Genomic DNA, 22,980 nt, shown 5'->3' on the forward strand with positions numbered 1-22,980 from the left:
AGCACCTATCTGGAAATGTGAAGTCTGCTTAGGTGGTGAATGAGAACCGAACCAGCTCACCCTGAAGGCCAGCGCCCTACAACTTCCTCTATGGAAGTCTCTGACAGCCATGCCGGAGAGCTCTGAACTTGGCTGTGAACTACAAACAGACTCATTCATCTGAGTTAATGTGCGGGAACAAAGCCAGAAGGAACAACGAACCCAGGGGTGATGGAAACCGAGATTCAACGTATCTGTCATGGGCAGAAGGGACAAAACCCAAAATGTGGGTCCACGGGAAAAACCTCATTTTAAGAAAGATCAACCACACAGAAACAGAATGGGAAATCCCCAGAGCGTCAATAGTTCGCGGGAAAGAGACGGGGGCGGGGTGCCAGCCCATCCAACCGCACGCCTGTGGGGCGCCCGCCAGGCGGCAGGGGACCCACCCTGGAGAGCAGATTCTCTCCTGATGCCACTTCCTGTGGAGGCTGACGTGAAGGAAGTGGGCTACTCCCCAGGGCCACGTGCCCTGGGGTGCCACCAAGGAGGGCGGCACAGGGCGTCCCGTCGTGTTGGGAGACGCCCTCTGAACTCTTCCAACGTGCAAACCCTGTGACTCAGGTTGTGGACTGCTTTAGCCAGACACGCTTGTTTGTTTTCTGTAGGAGATGAACGGATACTCTGGGGTTTGGAGAGTGCCCTGCTTGGGTGCAGGGGCCCAGGGCGGAGCAGAGAGCAGACGTGACCACCAGGCAGCTGCCCGGGGAGGCTGGTAACCGGCTCGGAGACTGAAGCAGGCTCCCCTCCTCCTTCTGAAGCCCTGCAGCTTCCAGCTCACCCGCTTCTCTCCTTCTGGGGACCCTGACGGCCACCCCGCAGCGGCCTGCTGCTCAGACTCCTGGCCGCCATCACTGCTCACGCTGCCCACACCGAACCCCCACCAAACTATGAAAAGCTGCCCGATTTCACTTCAGGAAACTGACACCCTCTGTTCGTCTAACTCTACCCACAGGTAGTCACGTGACCCTGGTCCCTAGAAGTGATTCTGTTCTGGACAAGTAGCCCGAGCCGGCAGGGAGACACTCTCCCCCAGGATGGCCAGAGGTCGCCAAGCGCCCTCACGCAGAGGTTCTGGGTCCTGCCCACATCACGTGTGTCTAGACCCCTCTGGGCTGGACGACGACGGGACTTCACAAGTATGTGAGCTGACTTGTTTCCGATTTTGCTTAAGCTGGTTAGAGCTTTACTTCTGCCACCTGCAAGCAGAAGTCACAACTAAGAAATGAACCGATTTGAAAATGTAACCAGCAGCATGTCCCAAACATCACAAGAGCGTCTAACTGTAAATACCTTGACCCAAGGGAAAAAAATCTCCTGTGACTGAGTCTTGGCAATCACCCACAGGCCTGCGGGGGGACCCCATTAGTCATAGAGGCGGCCCTCAGACCCGGAACCTGTGGGGGCAGCTGCCCATGCATCTCCACACACAGTCAGCACTGGGGCTGGCCTGGGCACCGCCCACTCGCTGTACCTGTCTGGTAAGGCTGCCTCCAAGGTTCATGGTGCCAGAGCCGGATTTGTTGGTTTGCAGCCACAGCATCACCGTGGAGGTCAGCTTGTAATGGGCGGTGCGACCACTGGACTTCTCCTGCAGGACGAGACAGAGATCAGAACCTTGTGTGTGACCCTCAGCTGAGCCCCAAGGGGCCCCTGAATTCAGGTCATTCGAGCATTCCCTTCCTAAGACCTCACCATGATGTGACCTTGTAAAAATCCCAAACGGTTTTTAACTTTAGGGCTGACTCTGCAATCATGTGCACCCCAGTCCTCCGGGGATCTTTTCATCAGTGACGACTGCACACCTGACTTATCTCTGTCCACGTGGCCGTGGGCACTCGCAGGAAACAGCAGGGTTTTACACACCACACATCCCCTCATCAAGCAGCATCTCCAGGGCCAGCAGCCGGGGGAGCCTTACCTGCACTTCCACCACGTGGATGGAGTCCCAACAGCCTTTGATCTTCTTGGATCCATCTCCAGCCTTCTTTATGAGGATCACTCCAGCAAAACCATGATCCAGATCCCAGAGGTAGACAGAAGAGACGCCACCTTCAAAATACCTGCAGGACATAGGCCCTCGTCCTGTTAAATGTCAAGCCCGCCACACTCCAGATCACCACCCCAGGTCCCAGGGGTGGGCGCGTGGCCCAGAGTCGTCTGGATGTTCGTCTGGGTTTACAGGCCCTCCCTATGGAGGCGCCATGGGTGGTTCGTGCCTGTGTCCTGCCCATCTGCTGGGCAGGGGAGAGGATGCTACATTCTCTGGGGCTAGGGGCGTGGGTCACAGAAGGAACACAGAACGAGGAGTCCTGAGATGAATCTGAGTTTGAGCTGCCCCTGACTCTAGCTCTGTGGCCTCCGCCAAGCTGACTCAACTTCTCCAGGCTTTACATTACTTTCAGAGGAAGGATCTGGTACTGTGTGTGATGTGTAACACACTCTCAATGGGGCTCATTACTATTGAGTCATAGTTACAGTCTGATATTCTTATCTTTTGGGATGGCTACTTTACAGGCAAAAAAGAAGAGGGAAAAAAAAAAACAAACCCACAGCAACAATGGTCCAGACTCCTCCCACTGAGAGCAGACAGGGCTCTCCTCCCCTCCGGGATGCTCCAGGGCTGCACACCCCTGGTCGTCTATGGGTCTTTCAGAGCAACTGGCTGCAACAGTGAGGTTGGAACTCAGCCTCCTCTGCAGGTCTGTGGCAATACTGAATCAGAGCTCCTGCTCCTGCTGCTGTCGCTTTAGTTGTATCTGACTCTGTGCAACCCCACAGACGGCAGCCCTTCAGGCTCCCCCATCCCTGGGATTCTCCAGGCAAGAACACTGGAGTGGGTTGCCACTTCCTTCTCCAATGCGTGAAAGTGAAGACGCTCAGTCGTATCGGACTCTTAGTGACGCCATGGACTGCAGCCTACCAGGCTCCTCTGTCCATGGGATTTTCCAGGCAAGAGTATTGGAGTGGGTTGCTACTGCCTTCTCCGATTAGAGCTCCTAATTCAGCTCAAATGCAAGAGGCTAAGAAAACGCCAGAGGAGCCAAGAAAATCAGGAGAAGATCCCAAGTACAAGGGCATAAGGCAGCGGCTGTACGTGCAGGTCTGAGGGACTCAGGAAGCAAAGACTGCGTGCAGCGCCTCCCAACTAAGCCTCTGGGAAGAGCTCACCTCTGGTGGCTCACATCTTCCTTACCGGAACGTCTGTGGCCTCTCTGATCCCAATTAACCCCGTGTGGACGGTGTGGCAGGCACACTCCAGGTCCCTCCAGCAGGGCCTGGGCCACACACGGCCTCACACGTGGGCCGGGCGTCAGGAGCACGCGGGTCCCCATCCTCGCCCGCCAGTCACCAGCAGCGCGTGCGCCCACCCGCCCGACAACAGCTCATCCACAGCAGCAGCTGTGCGAACGCGGACTCGGTCTCCTTGTGACACAGGGACACCATCTACTTTACAGGACCGTCGAGAGAGGAAAACAATCCGAGAGAACTTCCCTGGTGGCCCCGGGGGCGAGAACCCCCTGCCGACACAGGGGACACGAGTGTGACCCCTGGTCCAGGAAGATGAGCCGGCTCCTTCCACGAGCTGGAGGGGAACTAAGTCCGAGCACCCCAACCACCGAGCCCACGAGCCCTGGAGCCTGTGCGCCGGAGCAGCCACTGCAGTGAGAAGCACCACAGCCAGAGAGAAGCCTCCGCGTGGCACAACTAGAGAAAGCCCCGGGGCAGCAACAAGACCCAGCACGACCAAAAATAAAGCTTAAAAGAGACAGACACCAGACCCAAGATCATTTAACAGCAAATAAAGAAATAAACATGCATGTGAGTTGCGCCTCGATGAGGCCATTACACAACAAAAAACGTATACGGTAAATAGTACTATTTAGGAAATGCAAGTGATGGGTGTGCAAGAATTCTCTGTATTCTTGTTTGCATAATTTGGCTATAAATCTGAAACTCTTTCAGACTAAAAGTTTTTGCACAAAGGCCCCAGCATGTGATCCATGCCAGGGTGAAACCAGGAGACAAGCAGACGGAAGAGGCAGGCACTCCCGTGCTGCTGAGCTGCAGGGCCTGTGGTGGCCGGGTCCTCCCACTCGGGCCCACCGCAGCCCCCTGGGCTGGGTGCCCGAGGCTCCACACTCGGTCTGCTCCCCGAAGCCTGCCCTGCCAGGATCCCTCAGGCAGGCTGCCCCCACCACTCATCCCACGCATATAACTGTCAGGTGAAAGTCATGGCTTCATGTCCCCTGGCGAGTTGGCAGCGAGGAGGGGGCTGACAGCAGGAGGACGTTTGGGGTGCCGGGCCCCTGGGCTGAATGTTGGTCAGAAGGCCGAGCCTGGGGCGGACTCCAGCTCCAGGCTGGGTGGTAGTGCGGGGAAAGCACAGGAGAAGGAAGAGACCGCCTGTGTGGCCTGGTGACCTCCAGGAAACTGGCTGGCGCTGGGCACTCAGGGACCCCGCTCAGGAAGGCTCTCTCCCTTGTTCTAGATCTCTCTCCAAACCCCAAGTGGGTAAGGCTTCTGGCCTAGAGCCCGAGACACGCCCTCTGTCCACAGGGCCACTGGGATCCTGCCCGGCCCGCAGCGGGCTGGACACACGCGGGGCGCCCCTGATCTCCCCTGGGCCCTCACGCAGGCAAGCACAAGGCACATCTTTCCGGGCCCTGCCCGCTCACTCTTCTGGGTTTTTGTCCCCACCCCTGCCCCCCACATCCACCAGGAAGCAGAGCAGCACCACCGAGCAGGAGCAGGCAGCCCGCAGCAGGCCTGCTGATGCCCGTCCTGGCGGTGACAGGCTGCTGGCTTCCGATGTATGGTTTTCCCTGCTCGTGGGCATGTTGGGAGAGCAGCCCCACACGAAAGGGGAAAAACACCTTTTAAAACGCGGCCTTTCTCTCGTGCTGGCAGAAAGGGTGGGCCACTAACTCCCTCTCACCACTGGCCACCCTGGGGCGGAGGTGCGGAGCCCAGCAGGCCTGTGTGTCCTTCCACCCACCGTGGGCACAGCCTCACCTGCCCACCAGACCAGAGTGTTGTTCGGGGCAGGGCAGGGCAGGCTGTGCTGGGAGGGAACCGGCCGAGGGCCTGGCAGATTGACAGCCCTTGCCCACACCACCCAGCGAGCGGTTCAGAAGCACCAGGTGGTCTGTGGTCGAGCCCCTCAGTCCCCTCCGTTGGATTCCTGTTTTCTTCCCGAGGAACCAAACAGTGGCGTTTGATATGGAAGGCGGAACCGGCCTGCTCCCACTCCCAGCTCCCACTGGGGGCAGCGTCTCCACTGCCTTGTGGGCCATCCTGGCCTGGGCCCTTTAGGTTCAAAACCTGGGGGACACAGGAAGGCACAGTGCAAGCTCGAGTCTGGTCTCATGGGGGTTGCTATTCTTTTCCTCCAAATTAAAAAAAAAAAAAAATCGTTACCACGTTGTTCTATAAAAGAGAAATTTAACATTTAGCCCCCAACACCATAAATCAACGTTTCCCACAAACCTCATCTTTCCAAGCTCCCCTCCGGCCTGTGTCCAGATGCTTGCTTTTTATGTAACTGGAAGCACAGCAAGGGGACTGGGCTGGGCTTGGCTTTTCCCCACTTGGTGGGAATCACGCGCACCTTTGTGGGGCCACGTGATCGCCAGAACTGGTTTTAACAGCGGGGACGGTATTCCGGTGGGTGGCGTCTGAATTTACAGTCCACCTGACTTTTAATAAAGCAGTGATGGCAGCTGCACCCCAGGGGCCGCGGTTCCTCATGCTGCTTGAGCTCGGACTCGCATTCCACTCCGCCTAAAGGGACCTCCGGGGACTTGTGTAGCTGCAAGTCTCGACCTGACGCTCCAAGACAGGAGGCGTGGGGATGAGCAAGCAGGCAGGGCTGGCCCAGCACCGCTCAGAATGCTGGCCGCTGGGGCCAGGTGCCCGTGGGGCACAGACAGCCCGCGTCCCGCAGTTTACAGCCCAGCTCTGCGCGCGAAGCATTAATTAAAGAAGGGACCTCACCAGGTTTTTGGAAACTTATTCCTACCTACCTTACTTTGATCATAATGACATGAAACGGGGAAAAAAAATAATTTTTATGTGGTTCACATTTATGAGTTTTTACATAAAGGCTTTTGTGGGTATTTTAAGAACGTGCTAAAATGTTGTCTGAAACCACATAAAGCCATCTGAGGAGTCTCCCGCCAGAACTAACAGCGCACACATGGAAGCACTTTAACTGGCCTTTGTATATTTAATGAGTCAAATAGTATTAATATTGTTTAAATGCTAGCATGCCATTCCAATAAGGCGGCTCCGCTATCGCCAGGGACGTGAATGGGGTTCGCCTGGCGGCCTGGGCTCTGACCCGGCTCCATCAGGGACATCGGGGACCCCGTCACCTGGGAGGGCGGACAGGCCCAGGGTCATGGCCACGGCCCTGCTGAGCCGGGCTTGACAGATACGGTCTCTGGTCAAGTGGGCCGCCTAGGGAGCATTGTTAAAACACGGACGCCCAAATTGAACCACTTGGGCTTCTCTCAGGCCTTCAGGGAGCGAAGGCTGAAACCCACGCACGTGGTAAGGCTCAGTCAGTCGATGGAACATGGCGAAGAAGCCACCGTGGAAAGATGAGCCAGGAAACCCTGGGCCCTTCAGGTCCCAGGATCATTGGGAGTAGGGAATGGGAGAGTGGCCCAGACCGGCCCAGGAACGAGAGGAAAACGCGGCTTTGTAGTCCACTCGAGAGGGAGCTCCGTCAACCACCCCCAGTCTTGGTGGCTTTCAAGACTGCCCCAGCAGAGATGAGCGTTTCTTCAGACAAACGGAGCCATGCGGAGCTCAGACAGCAGGGACTACGGTCAGGGGCACCTGGGCTGGCTCTCTAAGTCCTACTGTCTGAAAAACACCATGCTGCCTACAACCAGGTTTCATAAACTTCAAAAAGGCCAAGTCCCCAGGAGCCAGGAGCCGCAGGCCAGCCTCAGGAGGCAGGCTGCTGACCGGCACAGCCAGTCGCGGCGGAGCGCCTGGGTGGGCGGCCTCTTCATCAGTGAGACCCTGCACCCAGGTCAGTGACACGCCCGCGGCGTCCGTTATTCCGTTCTCCCCAGAGAGCCATTCCTCCCCCTGAAATGCCCTCCTCCACTGGGCCAGAGTCAGGGTCACACATACAGATCCTATGACCGTAAGTCTCCAACCTCAGGACTTCTGGGGAGGAGAAGAGAAAGAGAGAAAAGTATAGTAAGACTTCACTCTCAAAATGATCTACTTCACCAAAGAAAGGAATAAGAAACAACCACTTATTCCGGCTCCCAGAGCTTTATGGGGTGTTTGAGGCCGAGGTATGCGTGGAGACGGGGATGGAAACTCGGCTCAGGAATCTGGGCTGTGACCCGCCTTGGCCGACAAGAGGCCGTGAGTGTAACAGGAAAGGTGGGACTGGACGGGCTTTGAGGCTGGCCTCCCTCCCTCCCGTCAAATCACCTCCTGGGAGCCGGGCTGGACTCAGCTCTAACGCAGAGGCCCCAGTAGGTGACGATCACACGCCAAGACCCACACGCAAAAGCCACGGCCGCACAGCTCTGTGGGCACAGGCCCTTTGCGGCTTCGCTCTGACGTGCAGGCCTTTGGCTGGGAGCGGGCGAGCCGCCTTCCAGGGCTGGGTGTGGCCACGGGTCTCTGGCAGGGCGATGACCCCCCGGAGGTGGAGGACGCAGGTCACCCTCAGACCCAGACAGGTCGGGGGAGGGGCCAGGACAAGGCCCCGCCCCCAGGTGCTGGGCTGAGTGCTTGTGCAGCGGGTGTCCTTCAGTAAAGCTGGGAGGAAGGCGAGGGGAACGCATGGGGCGCCCGTGCGGCGCTCTCATTCATAAGATAGGATCGCTGGGATCTGGAGGCGGCGGGAGGGCTGGCGGGAGGGCGGCTCCAAGAGCCGCGGGGCAGCCTCTGAGCCCCTCGCCATGTGCACTGGGACTCGGTCGGTTCTGCCACGGTTTTCGGAACTCCTGCCTGCAGCCTCGGGACAGGTACGCGGCGGAAACGCCTCCAGCACACACAAGTGTGGACGGCCGACGGGCTCAGGCACACGCCACTTTAATGCCGGGTGTGCTCATCAGCAGCGCACATCTGGACGGTGGCTGTGGCGCGTTACAGCCTCTTTACAGGCCTTTTGCTTTTGTCCTTGAAGAGGGATGATGAAGGCCTCACTGGGAACAACGGCTCTCGGATCTGACCACACCCCCGCAAGCACTTTCGGCCACTGTGCACTGCCTGGGCAGATGCCGCCCTCCCAAGGGGGATGTGGACAGTCAAGGTCTTCTGGAGTTTCGGAGCCACTGTCCAAAGGCTGTCAGCTGTGTCACGGGGTTTGCATACGTTATATTAGAGTTAAGATCACAGACACCCAGGGTGAGAAAGGAACACACCCGAGTCACACGGCAGAGGAGGGGGAGCTGGTGGCCCCAGAGCCGTGCCCTGTTCCGCTGGCCCGGGTTCAGCCTGTGAGGCTGGACTCAGGTAAGCTCACCCGCCCCCACCCATGCAGCTGCCTCAAGGTGGAGGAGCAAAGTCAGTGCAGAGAGAAAGGGGTCTCCAGGAGTCAGGCGGGGCTGAGCACCCCACACAGGGAGCTCTGGAAAGGAGGGCCTTCCTCTTGCAGGGGGTGGCAGGGGCTGCTGGCTGAGCCTCTGTGAGACCACCGCCCTGGACACCTGCATGGAACTCCTTCCTGGGGAGCCCGGGAGGACCAGGGAGCCCCACTGCCAGCAGAAGCAGATCCTCACTTCACCCCAACACGTGTAGCCACAGAGCCTGACGCGTGACCCCAGAGGAGCCAGTCCCTGACGCTGACGGGGGATCTGTCTGTAAGTGGAGCTGTTCTCCGCACGCTCCTGCTTTCCATTTAACTTTCTTCCAGCAGATGACAATCAATGATTGCCAAGGCACGCAGGCCCTGGGCACGGCCTCGGGACCAGGCAAAGGGGACCGAGTGGCTGGGCTGTCACTGGGCTCCAGGCTGGGAGCAGTGGGCAGCCGTTTGGACCCCGCCTGCAGGGGCTCCAGGCACCTCCACTGACGCCCCTGCCTCAGAAATTTACACCGCAAGAGCAGGAAGCAACTCCACTCCCCCCAGGGTGGACAGGCTTCTCCCTGCTTGCCTCCCATTCGATCTGAGCTGTGCGGCTGAGGCGACCCTGACCTTCTCCCTTAGCTGCTTCTTGCACCCTCACCCCAGCCCAAGTCCTCAGGCAGGGCAGGTTCTCAGAGGCCCTCCGATGGACGTGTGGCTGAAGATTCGAAGAGTGTACGTGGAAACTCAAACACTAACCACGCTGCTGACGTGCTCAGAGCTGGATGTGACCCCCCACTCTGGCCCTCTGTCCCCACAGCACAGGGTCTGCAGCAGGGGAGCTGTGGCAGGGCCTCCACACACAGGGAGGCCCTCCACCTCTGGGCAAGGGCCCCCCAGATGAATTCAAAGGGGCAGACGGTGGGGTGAGGGCCAAAGCAGGCGGTCCAGGCCTCACCTTCCCAAGAACTTTCCTGAACAATTCCGTGACCTCAGCTCACGCTGCTCACTGCTTCCACCTGTTTCCCACCTGGGTTCTGATTCTGGAGACCAAGGGAGCTTGGGGTGGGAAACACAGGGTAACCGCAGGCCACAGGCATCGCTCAGTCAGACCAGGAGGAGAGCAGGCAGGACCAAGAAGCCAGACCAGGAGGAGCCCAGGTCAGGGTCTGCCTCCCTAGCCTGCAAAGCCTCTGGGGGATGGTGGAGGTCATACTGTGAACCCAGGCCCCAGGCACGGAGGATGACACCCCAGCCACGCTGGACAAGCGCCTCTGCAGCGCGCTCCACCCTCCGGTCCTGGCGGCCTGTGCTCTTCCGCCTCACTAGCAAGTCCCTCGGCTCAGAGAAGCCCACCTGCCCTTCCTGGTCTGGTTACACAGCCTAGCCTGGCTACCCACGACCACCTGAAGCTCCATGATTCGCCAGGAGGACTCACTGGACTTAAGAAGAGTCGTGTTCGCGGCCCTGAGTCACTCCAGGGAAAGGAGACAGCAGAGGCCGTGGAAGGAACCAGGTGCAGGCTCCCAAGAACACCTCTGGCACCCAGTATTGAGTCACATGGGATGCCCCCATTTCCCAGCGATGGGCGGCAGAGTCCCCCAGAGTCTCAACACCCAGGGCTCTTCCTGGTGAGCCCTCTGCTTTGTACACAGGCTCTGGGAGGGAGTGCAGCTCAGCACAAACCATGGGGCCTGTGTGACAGTCTCTGCACCATGAGCATTTGTATCAGGGAGCACAGAAAGCCCCCCAAATCCGAGGTCCCTGAGGCCAGCCCAGGGCCACCCTGCGGGGAGCGCAGCCTCCAGCCTGTGATGCTGAGACATCCCCTGCAACAGGGCCACCGATCCGGGCCCCCCGGCCCCGCTGGAGGCGCTCTCCCTGCCACGGCGCCCGCGTTTTGGTCGTTCTTAGCGCTTACCAAGCCAAGCGAGTCCTCTGTGCCTTGGTTCACTTCTTCCCCTGGGGACCCCTTGCCTCCACTCCATACCAAAGGGTCCGCCAGGCCCGCCCGCGTGGCACCCGCGCCGCTGACAGCACCGCGGGGTCTCGGGACACGCTGGAGGCTTGGTCACAAGGACCACCCCCTGTCACCGCACATGGGGGCCACTGCAGCCCGCCACTGCGGCCCGCCTCCTTGCGGCCTTGCTGAGGGCTGCGGCAGCCTGCCGAGCGCGGCCCACTGTCCACCGCGTCTGCACCCACACCACCCCACAGCCACAACCGCAAACACACCTGACCTAAGACCTCCACACACGGGACTGCCACCCAACGAGGACGATTCCGTTACCCTCGAAGGGCCAAGTGGACAAAGGGGAGCCGTGGGAGGGGAACAGCACCCCACCCCCAGCAAGATGGGCACGGCTCACTGAGAGACGAGGAGACGGACCACTGGCCCACCGTCAGCAAGCAAGCACACAGCAGAGGACCGAGGCCCGGCCTCCCCACAGCACAGCTCCTCCCTGCTCTGCAGCCTGGCCCAGACACAGTCCTGGGGTCAGGGCCAGCTCCCGGGAGGCATCTAGGCCCACCCACCCCCACTTACCTGCTTCCCAGACTTCTGCTGGGCTGCCCAGGGGGCACCAGTGCTAAAGCACCCGCCTGCCAATGCAGGAGACACAAGAGACACAGGTGTGATCCCTGGGTTGGGAAGATCCCCTGGAAGAGGGCATGGCAACCCACCCCAGTATTCTTGCCTGGAGAATCCCATGGAGAGAGGAGCCTGGAGGGCTGCAGCCTGTGGGGCCGCAGAGTCGGACACGACTGAGCGACTGAGCACACACATGCACACTTCTGCTACTTCCGTTTCAGCAGCAAGCCTCCCGCTGCCACCCACAAATCCCATCGGGACCGACCCAAACTCCTGGGCCCAATGCTCACATCCCACAAAAAGGTGGCCCCTCGGGGCCCAGGGTGAGAGGTCTCAGTTTTGAAGACACAAGAAACCTGGGCAACAAGCTTTTCCTTACAGGCCCCTGGAAGTCCTGCACTTGCCAGCTGGTGTTGCTCTAGCACCATCTGCCAGAGGCACGGGGGATGGAAGGAGGCAGGAAGGAGCGGAAACAGCCACAAGGGTAAGGCGGGCCCCAGGGCAGGGAGAGGAGGCAGAAGACTGCGGCCAGGCAGGGACAGGCTCTCGGGCCCCGCGCCTGCCACAGGGGCGCCAGCCTCGTTTCACTCCGCAAACTTATTCCAGACAAGAGGAGCTGATTAGAAAACCTAATTAAAGCGTTTGAAGATTATCTCGGACCCGAAGCAAGGAAGAACACAAAGTGCCTTCCCACCCCGCGCCTCCGCACCCCCCCCCAACTCTGGCCTTCATTAAGCTTTGATTTCAATCAATTGCACACCCACTAAAATTAACTTATAAAGCCAATAAATTGTGACTGCATGTTCGAAGGTATTATCTGCTACGAGCCAAGAGTCGAGGATCGCAGAGCATGGGGCAAGCTGTCTGGCACAGATGGGAGCAATCACGTCTGAGAGAAAGCAGTGCCAGGCCCCTGGGTTAGAACATCTGGGCTTGGAAGAACCCGGGCTGACCGAGGGCCCAGTGTGGAAGCCAGAGCGGGGAAGGCTTCCCCTCTTCTCTGGGAACCTGGGAACGCAAAGCACTGAACGCGGGGTGCGCGGCAGCCTGCTGGTGGCTCACAATGCAAATGAGATGCTTCTCTGGCCGTGGCACGCGCCGACCTCTGATAGGTCTCCCCAGGGAGACGGCTCGCTGGGGCCACGTGATGAGGCCTGGGGACTGATGAGCCACCGAGGCCTGGGCCTGAGAAAGCAGAGACGGCTCTGCCAGGAAAGCAGCGTCCCCGTGAGCCAGGTGCCTGAGAGGTGGCCCTTCCCACTTCCTCTCCCTGCACCCCGGGGGCTAATGGGGCTGGAAACCACCTCGGGGCGCGGCAGAGAAGACTGGGAGTGGCTGGGACGTTGGCGGCCAGGGTGGGAGGGCCTGGGAAGGGGAGTGATGACACTCTAGACAACTGGCGAGTAGACCACGACCTCCCCCAGCGCCAGCGCTCCAGCGAAACCCGCCTGTCGTCTCCTGAGGATTTTCACAAATGGACTGTTCCGATCTAAAATCAGAGCTGTGCAATCAACAGCTGCTTAACAGCTATTCTCCTGGGAAAGTTTCCCACCAGGATCCCTCTCTGTCACTAGCGATGGCAAAACAGGAAAGCAGTCATTGTGGAAGGGATGGGAGGGAAAGAAGGCGGCAGGGAGCCGGGAGGAGCAAGGAACGGGGCTTCATGGGAACCAGGCAGGACCCCCGGGCACTTCGTGCCTGCTGTGAGAAAGCAGGCATGCTCCCAGCTGCTGGCACTTCTAAGCCACACTGAAGAAATCCTGTGCACAGGCAGGAGAGGGGCACCCAGAGGTGCAAGCCAGAGGGCCTGCTAGTCAGTCTGGCCCCGGCCTGGCCTCTCACTGAGACCGTATCAATTCGACGTGCCAATGACTCATCCTAATCCCTACAGAGTCAGAACCTCGATGGCCGGGCGATCCAAGCCCAGAGCCCGAGCATAGAAGCCAAGGCCTTCCTCCGGGAAGACGGTGACGAAGCCTCCATCCCGCACAGCAGAGACATACGCTGGCGAGCCCCCCGCTCCAGGCAGGCCGGCCTGCTGCAGCCCAGGACACCTGGCCGGGGCGCGGCTCAGATCCACCTCCACGCTCACTGTGGTCTCCTTCCCCGCGTCTTGTTAGGAGAACACCAGGAGGCAGAAGAAGGCTGGGGGACCAGGGCTGGGAACAAGGGCGCTTTCTTCACTGTCAGGCCCACAGGTTCAGGCTGACGACATAAGCCAGAGGAGGGCCCCAGAGCGCAGAACGGCAGGAAAGGGTGCCTTTGGCCTATTTTTGTTTTACTTTGGTTGACTCCCCAGCCCTTCAGACGATGACCGACCTCCGTGAGTGGAGTTTACTGCACCTTCCTGGTGTAGACGAGGGCCCTTCCTGCTGCGAGCCACAGAGCAAGGAGCCCCTGGAGGCGTCTCACAGCACTGAGCCCGAGGGCAGCGTCCAGTCCCAGGGGGGTTGAACGGTCGAGAGGCCAGAGCACAAGGCAAACTCAGTCCTAGTTTCGCGACCCCCAGGGTCCCAGAATTCAGAAACAGCAGGCGTTCAAGTCCGGGTGAGCACAGGGAAGGGCCACCGTGTCGCAGTCCTCAGTCGCCAGGGGCAGAGGCCGAGTCACTCCACCCCTCTGGAGTGGGCTACCCGGGAGCCCCCTCCACCCCCCCGGAGTCACAAGCACCCGCCTCTCCTGGCGGAGACCCTGCAATCACTTGCTTCCCTCTGGGTCTGCCCAAGGCTCTGGGCGCCTGTCTGCGAGCCCAGGACGATGGCCATCTCCTTAGTCCCTCAGGCAGCGGCTCAGCGACAGCCCAGCAGACGTGAGGCAGTGTCAGGGGAGCCTCCCCTCAGAGTGACCTTCTGCCCGAGCCCGTTTGCTGACGTCTAAGGAAGGCAGGAGTTGGAGAAGACTCTTGAGAGTCCGTTGGACTGCAAGGAGATCCAACCAGGCCATCCTAAAGGAGATCAGTCCTGGGTGTTCATTGGAAGGACTGATTCTGAAGCTGAAACTCCAATACTTTGGCCACCTCATGCGACGAGTTGACTCATTGCAAAAAGACCCTGATGCTGGGAGGGATTGGGGGCGGGAGGAGATGGGTCGACAGAGAATGAGATGGCTGGATGGCATCACCGACTCGATGGACATGGGTGTGGGTGTACTCCGGGAGTTGGTGATGGACAGGGAGGCCTGGCGTGCTGTGGTTCATGGGGTCGCGGAGAGTCGGACACGACTGAGCGACTGACCCGAACTGAAGGAAGTTAGGTGGAAGGCTCCATGGAGGAGCACTGTGGCTTCCTCCACTCTGCGTGTGTGTGTGCGCGCGTGCACGCACACGCTCAGCTGTGTCCAACTCTTTGCAGCCCCATGGACTGTAGCCTGCCAGGTTCCTCTGTCCATGGGATTCTCCAGGTAAGAATACTGGAGTGGTTGCCATTCCTTCTCCAGGGGATCTTCCCGACCCAGGGACTGAAGACTGAAACCACGTCTACTGAGTCTCCCGCAAAGGCAGGTAGATTGTTTACCGAGAGCGCCACGGTGACAGCAGAGGAGTCTTCCTTGCTGTGGGGAGAGGCCTAGACGGAGGGGCAGGAATGAAGGACAGGGTGAAAGGCGAGGCCCACAGCCCCGCGTCCCGTCGAACAACCTGGCCCGGGAAACTGCAGTGACCACTGGCCTGCGCTGCCCAAGGCCAAGGCGAGGACTCCGAGCACTGGGCTGATCTCCGTCTGCCCCAGAACCTAAGCGGGGAGAGTTCAAGGTCACTAATCTGACCTCTGACAACCCTCAGGGCACTCTGACAACAGGACGTGGGCAAGATACTGGGCGGGGGGCAGGAGGAGGAGAAAGCAAGAAAAGAAAGAAAAAGGAGACGTGGATTCACAATCATTAAACGAGAACCGGGTTGGCTCAGCGACTGGGCAAATGGTCCTGACATGGGCCTCAGGAGAGGGCGTCCCAGCACACTGACAACTGTGGCCACCCAACGACAACTCCCACTACAGTCCCTCCGGGGGCCTGGGCCTGCTGTGCCAGGTGATGGCCAGGCCACCCACATATGAGGGAATGAAGGGCCCCCTGCCCTCCCTGCAGGTGCCGCCTGGAGGCCGCCTCCTCCCACCTAGAAGAGCGCACTGACTCAGCTGGGGACAGAACAGTATCCTCCTGGCCTGGACCCCAGCCCTACAGACCGTCCCGGAACCTCAGGGGCGGCTCTGGGCCCGGACCCCAGCTCTACAGACCCTCCCGGAACCTCAGGGGTGGCTCTGGGCCCGGACCCCAGCTCTACAGACCCTCCCGGAACCTCAGGGGCGGCTCTGGGCCCGGACCCCAGCTCTACAGACCGTCTCGGAACTTCAAGGGCGGCTCTGGGCCCAGACTGCAGCTCTACAGACCGTCTTGGAACCTCAGGAGCGGCTCTGGGCCTGGATGCCACCTCTCCAGACCGTCCCAGAACCTCAGGGCTGGCTTGTCCTGTAAGATCCTCCCCTGGGTGCAGGAAGTTCCCCTGTCACCCCTCCCCACTTCCCCGCAGGTCAGCTCGCCTTCAGAGGGGAGCGCAGGCAACAAGCACAGGCCCAAAGAGACACAGGTCATCAAGGTGGAAAGTCCCTTCAAGGGGGACTCTGCCCAGGCAGGGGAACCTTCTCAGGAGGCAGTGCGGAGTTAGACCTGGGGGACGAACCCAGCTCCTGCCAACTCCCAGCGGGTTAACCGCCTGGAGGGCCTCCCCAAGCAGGGGTCTCACAGCCTGGCAGACAACTCCCACACACCCTACAGTCACTGTTCCGACGGGGAAGACTCGTGAAGGGGATGGGGAAATGCTCTACCGTATGAGGCCCGCCGAGGCCTCACAGAAGGCACATGTCAAACAGACCACGCGTCATTATACCTATGAACCAGCAAGCCAGCAGGCAGGAGGGAGCAGTCAGAGAGGGCACGGGCATCTTCCCAGGACCGCCCCCAACCCCACTCCATGGCAGCACAAGGGGAACAGCACGCCCACTGTCTACCTAGGAAGTCCCCACTCAAACGTTTACACCTGCAAGCAATCGGAACTGGCCTTGTTCTGATCCTCGAAGAACCCGAAAGCCACCCTGCCTGGCTGCCCCTTCCCGCCCCGGCACCAGAGGCCAGAGTCAGCCACGGACGGGTGCTCCGACACCGCCACACAAACCCGGCCACGCTCCGTCCCCCACCCTTCATGGCACCGGCCCACTGTCTCTCTACCGTCTGTGTGTCCACAGTGGATTCTCCACACGGGAAAGGAGGTGGTCATCTGTACTCAAGGCCGGAGACCTAGGACTTGGCGAGCATCGGGCTTGTGTCAAACACGCCAGTGCTGGTCAAGTAAATGAGTTAAGTTTTGGACTCTGGAGTTGGATAAGGATGGTTTTAACCTGGAATAGAGCACGTGAAACGCTCCACTGGCTGGGTAGACCTGGGTGAGAGACTGCACCTCTCTGAGTCTGTCGTCTCATCTGCAAACGGGGATAACCCTCTCGCACAGGCTGCCGTGAAGATTCAGTAAGACCGAGGGGGCAATGGATGCCAGGCTCGCCCAGGTACTGGCTGTGGCTGCTGCTATCAGCACTGCTGTTTTACCATCAAGATTATCGTCAACCCACAAAGCTGACTCCACTTGGGAATTCCCAATCAATAGCTGGACAGGCTTCTTGCCACGTGGCTGGGTAAGAACAGCTACAAATAAATCAGAGATGCCAGCAAGAAGAGCACGTCTCGGCTCCACTGGAGAAGGAGCTGTTCTACTCCAGGGCAGCGTTCTAGGTGTGATGACTCTTCAATCACTGAAAGTTACTCTAATGGTGAGACTCAATAATATGTGGAAACGTCAGGCAAATACAGACTCAAATTCTAGCTCTTCGCCTCGAAGTCCCGTGCATGTCGGGGTTCATTTAGCCTCTGGGAACCCCAGTCTCATCAGTAAAAAGGGGAACATCAACTGCCCCAGAGGTTCTTGAAAGGATTAAAGACGCTGCCTGTAAAATACTGGCGCACGACAGAGTGAAGACAAAGCCAGCTGCACCACGACCCGCCCGGGGCGGCTCAGAGGCTAAGGGCCACCGGTTCCCGGCTTCCTCAGAGCTGAGCTTCTGCTCCTGTGCTGTGGGTCCTTTTGTTGACACGTGTCAGACGGACATATATAATTCTGAATTATGTATCATATATATCAAATCTACTAAAAACTGGACCACCATGCCAGCTGTCTGCAAGACAGAGCCTGAGTTCCTTCTCCAAGGGGGACGCCACCACATCCAGACGATGTTGCAGCAGTTCGGATGCTTTGTTTTTATCGTTTCTTTTTCCCTGCCTACATCCTAGGTCAGGTCAGGGTGGGCACACTGTAGACTGAAGGCCAAATGCCAGCTACCTCTAGGCTCAAGAGATCGCTTTACATTTTTAAAGGATGTGGGATGTGTGCTTAGCTGCTCAGTTGTGTCCGACTTTTGTGATTCCGTGGACTGTAGCCCACCAGACCCCTCTGTTCATGGGATTTTCCAGGCAAGAATACTGGAGTGGGTTGCCATTTCCTTCTCCAGGGGATCTTCCCAAACCAGGAATTGAACCTGGGTCTCCTGCACTGCAGGCAGACTGAGGTACAAGACAAGGATAATCACACATAAAAAAGAAAGAATAAAGAAAAAATGCCAGGACTCACGTGGCCTGCAGAGCCTAAACTGTTTACTATCTGGCCCTTTACAGACATATATGTCAAATCCTCTCCTGAATCACTGGGTCTGTACTGAGGGAGCACTGCGTATATTATAGGTTTGCTATATTTTCAATATAGAGCTTAATTAAAAATGAGATTCTATTAAGAAAAAAATGCTTTGGAGATAACCTTCTCTGGAGCCTTTCCGTGCGAGGCGGATGAAGCGAGTGGCCGCCCTTTCTGGGGGTGTGGCAGGAGGCAGAAATCTAAGCAGATGCAGCAAAAACACTTTCCCAAGTGCATGGGGTCGCAAGAGTCAGACACGATTTAGTGACGAAACTACAAGAACACAGTGTAGGCTGAAGCCCCTGCGACTCCAGGTGCAGCTACGGACTTGGAGGGAGCTACAGATACTGCAGAACCCCGACTCCCCCCACTGACTCCCCCTGAACCTCCCCCCGGCCTTGGAGACTGGTCTGGGAGCAGGGCCCTGGGCCCCAGGCGAGAACGTCAGGGCAGGTGGTGCCATGAAACCCAGAGGGGCCTCTGTGGACAGACGGACCCAGGTTTGACTCCTCGCTCTGCCTCTGGCCTCCGACACAATTCAGTGAGTCGTTCTGAGCTGATTTCTTCCTCGGCAAACGTGGGGACTACAGCAGCACCCATGCTGGGGAAAGTCTGAGGCAATGGGTACGGGTCATCGGGCCTGGAGTCCTGCATGCAGGAGGCACTCACGATGCAGGGAGGCGCCCGGACACGCCAGCCACCTCTCAGGGCGGACCCAGGGACCACACTCCCGCCCAGCGTCCTGTGGGGCGCTCAGAGCTGGCCCTGGTCAGGTCCGCCAGGGGGCCGGTCATGTCTCCTCTCCAATCTACGTCTCAGGGGAGCCCCTTAACTCACAGGTCTCGGTACTGGTCAAAGGCGTTGTTGGCTTCCACCTCCAGCTTCCTCAGCCGAGCAGAAGGCATGGCCCCGTCTTCCAGGGGAGGGTCATACTTGTTACTCCATGGTGACCTGCAGGGCAGAGGGAGAAGGTCACACGACTCGTTCCAGGGAGATGGGGCCGTTGAGCCCGTCAGCCCTAGCTTCTGAGATTTCAGAGGAGCAGCCGCGACCCACAGGCCCTGACCACAGACATGGCCTTCTTTCTCGAGGTTCGGAGAACAAGGGCTCAGACTGTCAGACCTGGGTGTGACCGCCAGGCCCCAGCTCTCACTAGTTGTGTGTTTCCAACACGTGTCTTGACTTCTCTGAGCCTCCTTTTCCTTGTGTGTAAACAGACACTACTCTTTACCCACAGGGCTGCTTTGAGGAGCAAAGGAGGAAAGCACATCAGGTGCCCAGAGACCAGCATATAGTTCAGTGTGCAACAAACGCCACTCCTTTCTCACCCTTTTAAAAGGCCTTCCTCTGTTCTCACCACGGAACTGACGAAGAGAGACCCCCAGTCCTTCCTGACCTGCCAGCCACTCTGGAGAAAACGTGACTCTCCCCACAGATCGTCTCAGACAATTAAGGGTTAAAATGAGAGCTGTCAGTCAGGGCAGCAAGAGACCGCAGATCACACATAAGGACACCCCAGGGACGGAGCCCTCCCCGTAGCAGAGGACGGCCCTCCAGCCTTCACGGGCTGTGTGCACGCAGAACACTGCAAGGTAATGAGAAGCAGCCTCGCGTTTTCCAGCCCAAAGACTCGCTGTGCTGTTAAAAATGTATTTGCCACATCAGGAAAGCATTTAACCACAGAGAGTGCTGGGAAGGCAGTTGTAAGGGAAACTCACTCATTAACTCCCGCAGGTGGACTTCAGAGGGCTGGGGGCACAGAGAGAAAGAGTTACAAAGGCGAGAGAAAGAGTTACAAAAGCGAGAGAAAGAGTTACAAAGGCGAGGGAAAGAGAGGAGGGTGGGGCCACATGGGATCCGGACAAAGTCCTCCACACCCTGGGCTGCAAAGACCGAGACGAGTCCGTGGTCAGAAAACCCACTGACGTTCCCGTTCCCCTACCCGACCACACCACTTTACGTGGCGAAGGACTCAGGACCAACTGATTTGGGATTGATGCTAAGGGACAAAAGGCGCACCTTGTCTCCTTAATGAATCTGGTACAAATGTTTTTCTTCCTGGTAAGTCTAAGTGGCGCCCGGCACCTGCTTCAGCAGATCCATCACGCCGGCCGGGCAACCTCCACGCCACCCTCGGGCAGAGGCCCCCTTTCAAGGCTGCGGCTCCATACAGGTAAACGAGGGCAGAGTCGCTGTGCCTGGTGTCCCCAAAGGTCTCCCCGCACCAGCTGCCCCCAGAGCAGGAGGCACGTGGGCACCCTTCTTTCCACGCCAGCCCCCTACCTCACTCACCCACGTCGGGAGACCTTGCAGCAATGGCCTGAGACGCCCCTGCTGCCCTATGACCAGCAGGCAGCCCGCTGGTCACACTGGGCCGTGCTCAGGACACAGGTAAGGGTGCTGGGATCCGCCAGGGCCCTGCCTGGCTCGGAGGGCAGGGCCGGCAGGGCCATTCTCACTGTGCTCACCCCTCAGAACGGCACTGCCTGGCACAACTTCCGACAACAGCAGTGTTCTGCATCTGTTCGTCCGGAAGAGTAGCTGGGAGCTTCAGGTGGCTCCTGAGCACTGGTGTGGCTGTGGAATTGAGTCTAAAACTTTACTGAACTGGAAACTACTTTAGACGGTCAACTTGAGAAGCCAAGCTCCTGGAGGGCAGGAGTTGTGCCTGGGCCGCTTCCCACGTCGTTCCCCACCTGGAAGGGGGCCTGGTGCCCCACCACGTGCTCGAGAACAACGCCAGAGCAGGAGTGCGCGATCGGCACTGCACACCTGTCTCCACCCTGACACGCACAGGAGGGAGCGCTTCTCCGCCTGTCCCTCACCCCCTCGCCACATCACAGCCCAGCCCCCCGACCTTGCCCCGGGCAGTGGGGGTGCTCTGGGCAGAGCCTGCGGCGTGCTCTGCCCTCGTGGCCCGGCGCCCAGCACAGAGCTTGTGGGCTGAAGCCTGCCAGCACGGGGTGGGGAGGAAAGGACCCCCGGCCATTCTGGCAAGTGCTCCTCCAAACCGACAGAGATGAAGCAACTCTCTGCTCTTTCTGCTGGGGGACGCCTAAGAATTAAAAAAAAAAAATCAACGAAGACCTCTTACCAGGCTCAAAGATGGAGACTGCTGTCACCACCACTATTTATACATAAACCAGGAGGCTTGGTACCTCCGCTCGCCAAAGTGGGTGGAAAGGAAGCCGAGCGTGAGAACCTCCACTCCTCGCCTGCCCAGCCAGCACCCTCAGAGGCCTGCTGTTCGCAGCCACGGTTACACAGCCCCTGCTGTCTGGGGCGGCGGGGCTGGAAGACCCGCTCTAGCTGGCTTTTGTTTAAAGGCGACCTGATTGAGACATAGGAGCCCATCTCTCTTGCTGACTGGGAGTCTGGAGTTTTCAAGAAGCCTGTAACTCACATCTCCCCTGGCTCACAGACGACAGCATTTCCAGCCGTGAGTCCTGGAGCCGGGGTAATTGTAGCTGGGGGAAAAAAATCATAACATTACCCAGAATATTCTGAGTGGAAGGGGCACTCAGAACACATTAAAGAGCTTAAATGGAGGCCGTTTGAAAAAAGACAGATGGACAGGAACGCTTAGATTTCAAAAGTCAGGCCTTTCATTTCCCTCAGAGAATGCTTTTTGTTTCAGCTAACAGGTTTCAAACAGCGCTGCTGGCAAACCGTCATACCATAAGGATCTTATTTAAGCAAACGATCAAACACAGTTAGGACAGAAATGTGTGGAGAAAATCAGAAGACCTTGAAGTTGTATACCAAGAAGAAAAAATGAAAGCTCTGTGCCCTGTGCCCGGGCTCCTCTTCGGCCGAAGACCCCGAGCCCCGACCTGGAGCCCCAAGGAATGCGGGTGGGAGCCGGCAGGGTGACCTGGCAGGGCTGTGGGTCCCACGTCCCCGGGAGGTCTGGCAAATTGGCCTGGAGTGGGAAACGACCCCAGCCTTCCACCGGCCACTGGGGAACAGCTGTCTCACACAGCAAGCCCGAATTTTCAGGAGGAAACAAGAAATGTGACGATGACGCTGACTTAGCAAGCTCAGCCCTGGGGCCCCTCTTCCAGGGTGCCCCCTAACCCTGTGTCTGGTGATGCACTCCGCGGCGTCCTCTCATCACCGGCTCCCTGGCCTGCCAGCCCACTTAGTGCCCTTGGGGCCTCGCCCCCACTGAGGACGGGACGCGGCCCTCTGCCCACGGCCCGGGCAGTGGCCAGCCCCCTCAGGCTGAGCCGGACCTGCCTCAGGCGGTCTCAGAACTCTGGAGCCGGACGACCACCTCTGTACGTCCGTCCGCACCCAGACCTCCCCGGACTCAAGAATACACACAGGCTGTCTGACTCTCCATCTGCTGGGCATCTGGAGCTTAAGATGCCCCCAAACCCGCCCCTCCCAGAGCCCTTCTCACCTCCACACTCAGGGACCCTACCACCTCTCCTCCCCCACCCCCTCCATTGGCAAACTCCCCTGGTTCTACGTCTAAAACCAACCTCAAACCTGACCACCTCTCCCTGCCTCTGCTCTGGAGTCCAGTCTGGATCAGGCCGAAGGACATTCTTTACCCAACTTCCATCTGAAGCTAGGAGAGGCACACCATTTTAGGACAGCTGTCCAGTCTCTCTTAAGCAGCATTAGTTCTTTGTAATTTCCCCCCACCCAAGTTCTGCAGAATGGCCACCCATCCCAAAATTCTTGCCTGGAGAATCCCCACAGACAGAGCAGCCGGGCAGCTACAGCCCATGGGGTCGGACACAACCGAGCGACTGACACTTTCACTCCACAGCACTTTCTGTGCTGTGCGGCACTTCAGGGGCATTACTCCCCTAACCCCCAACTGCCCTGCACTGAGCCTGCGCCACCCTCGCCCTGGCCTGCAAGGCCTCCGGCCTCCCCTCCACCCCAGGCTCCCCTCCCTGCCTGGCTCACTGCGTCCCACCCAGGGCCTTCACGCGGGTCGCTCTGCCCCCAGACCTGTGCTGGAGGGAACCTTCTCATCCCGAGGGCTCACGTCAGCCTTGAGCAGCCCCAGCCCATCACAGCGGGGCCTGCCACCCTCTCCCGCCTCTCCCTTATCTTCGTCCG

The 22,980-nt window shown here is 58.8% G+C and overlaps 1 protein-coding gene across 4 annotated transcripts in view; it reads right to left on the reverse strand.

Annotated features, from left to right (window-relative positions):
* The window catches only part of CAPZB (capping actin protein of muscle Z-line subunit beta), a 141,028-nt gene that overhangs the window by 15,504 nt on the left and 102,544 nt on the right, over window positions 1-22,980 (reverse strand). For all 4 annotated transcript variants that reach the window (XM_055398637.2, XM_088843092.1, XM_088843107.1 and 1 more), the window contains exons 4-6: window positions 18,739-18,852; window positions 1,961-2,102; window positions 1,514-1,630 (exon numbers count right to left, since the gene is read on the reverse strand). In XM_055398637.2, coding sequence (XP_055254612.1) covers window positions 1,514-1,630; window positions 1,961-2,102; window positions 18,739-18,852 — 373 coding nt within the window. The remainder of the gene's footprint in view (window positions 1-1,513; window positions 1,631-1,960; window positions 2,103-18,738; window positions 18,853-22,980) is intronic.

The sequence above is a fragment of the Moschus berezovskii genome, chromosome 2, assembly GCF_049115385.1.
Source record: "Moschus berezovskii isolate FMDL1 chromosome 2, NW_MosBer_1.0, whole genome shotgun sequence".
NCBI lineage: Eukaryota > Metazoa > Chordata > Mammalia > Artiodactyla > Moschidae > Moschus > Moschus berezovskii.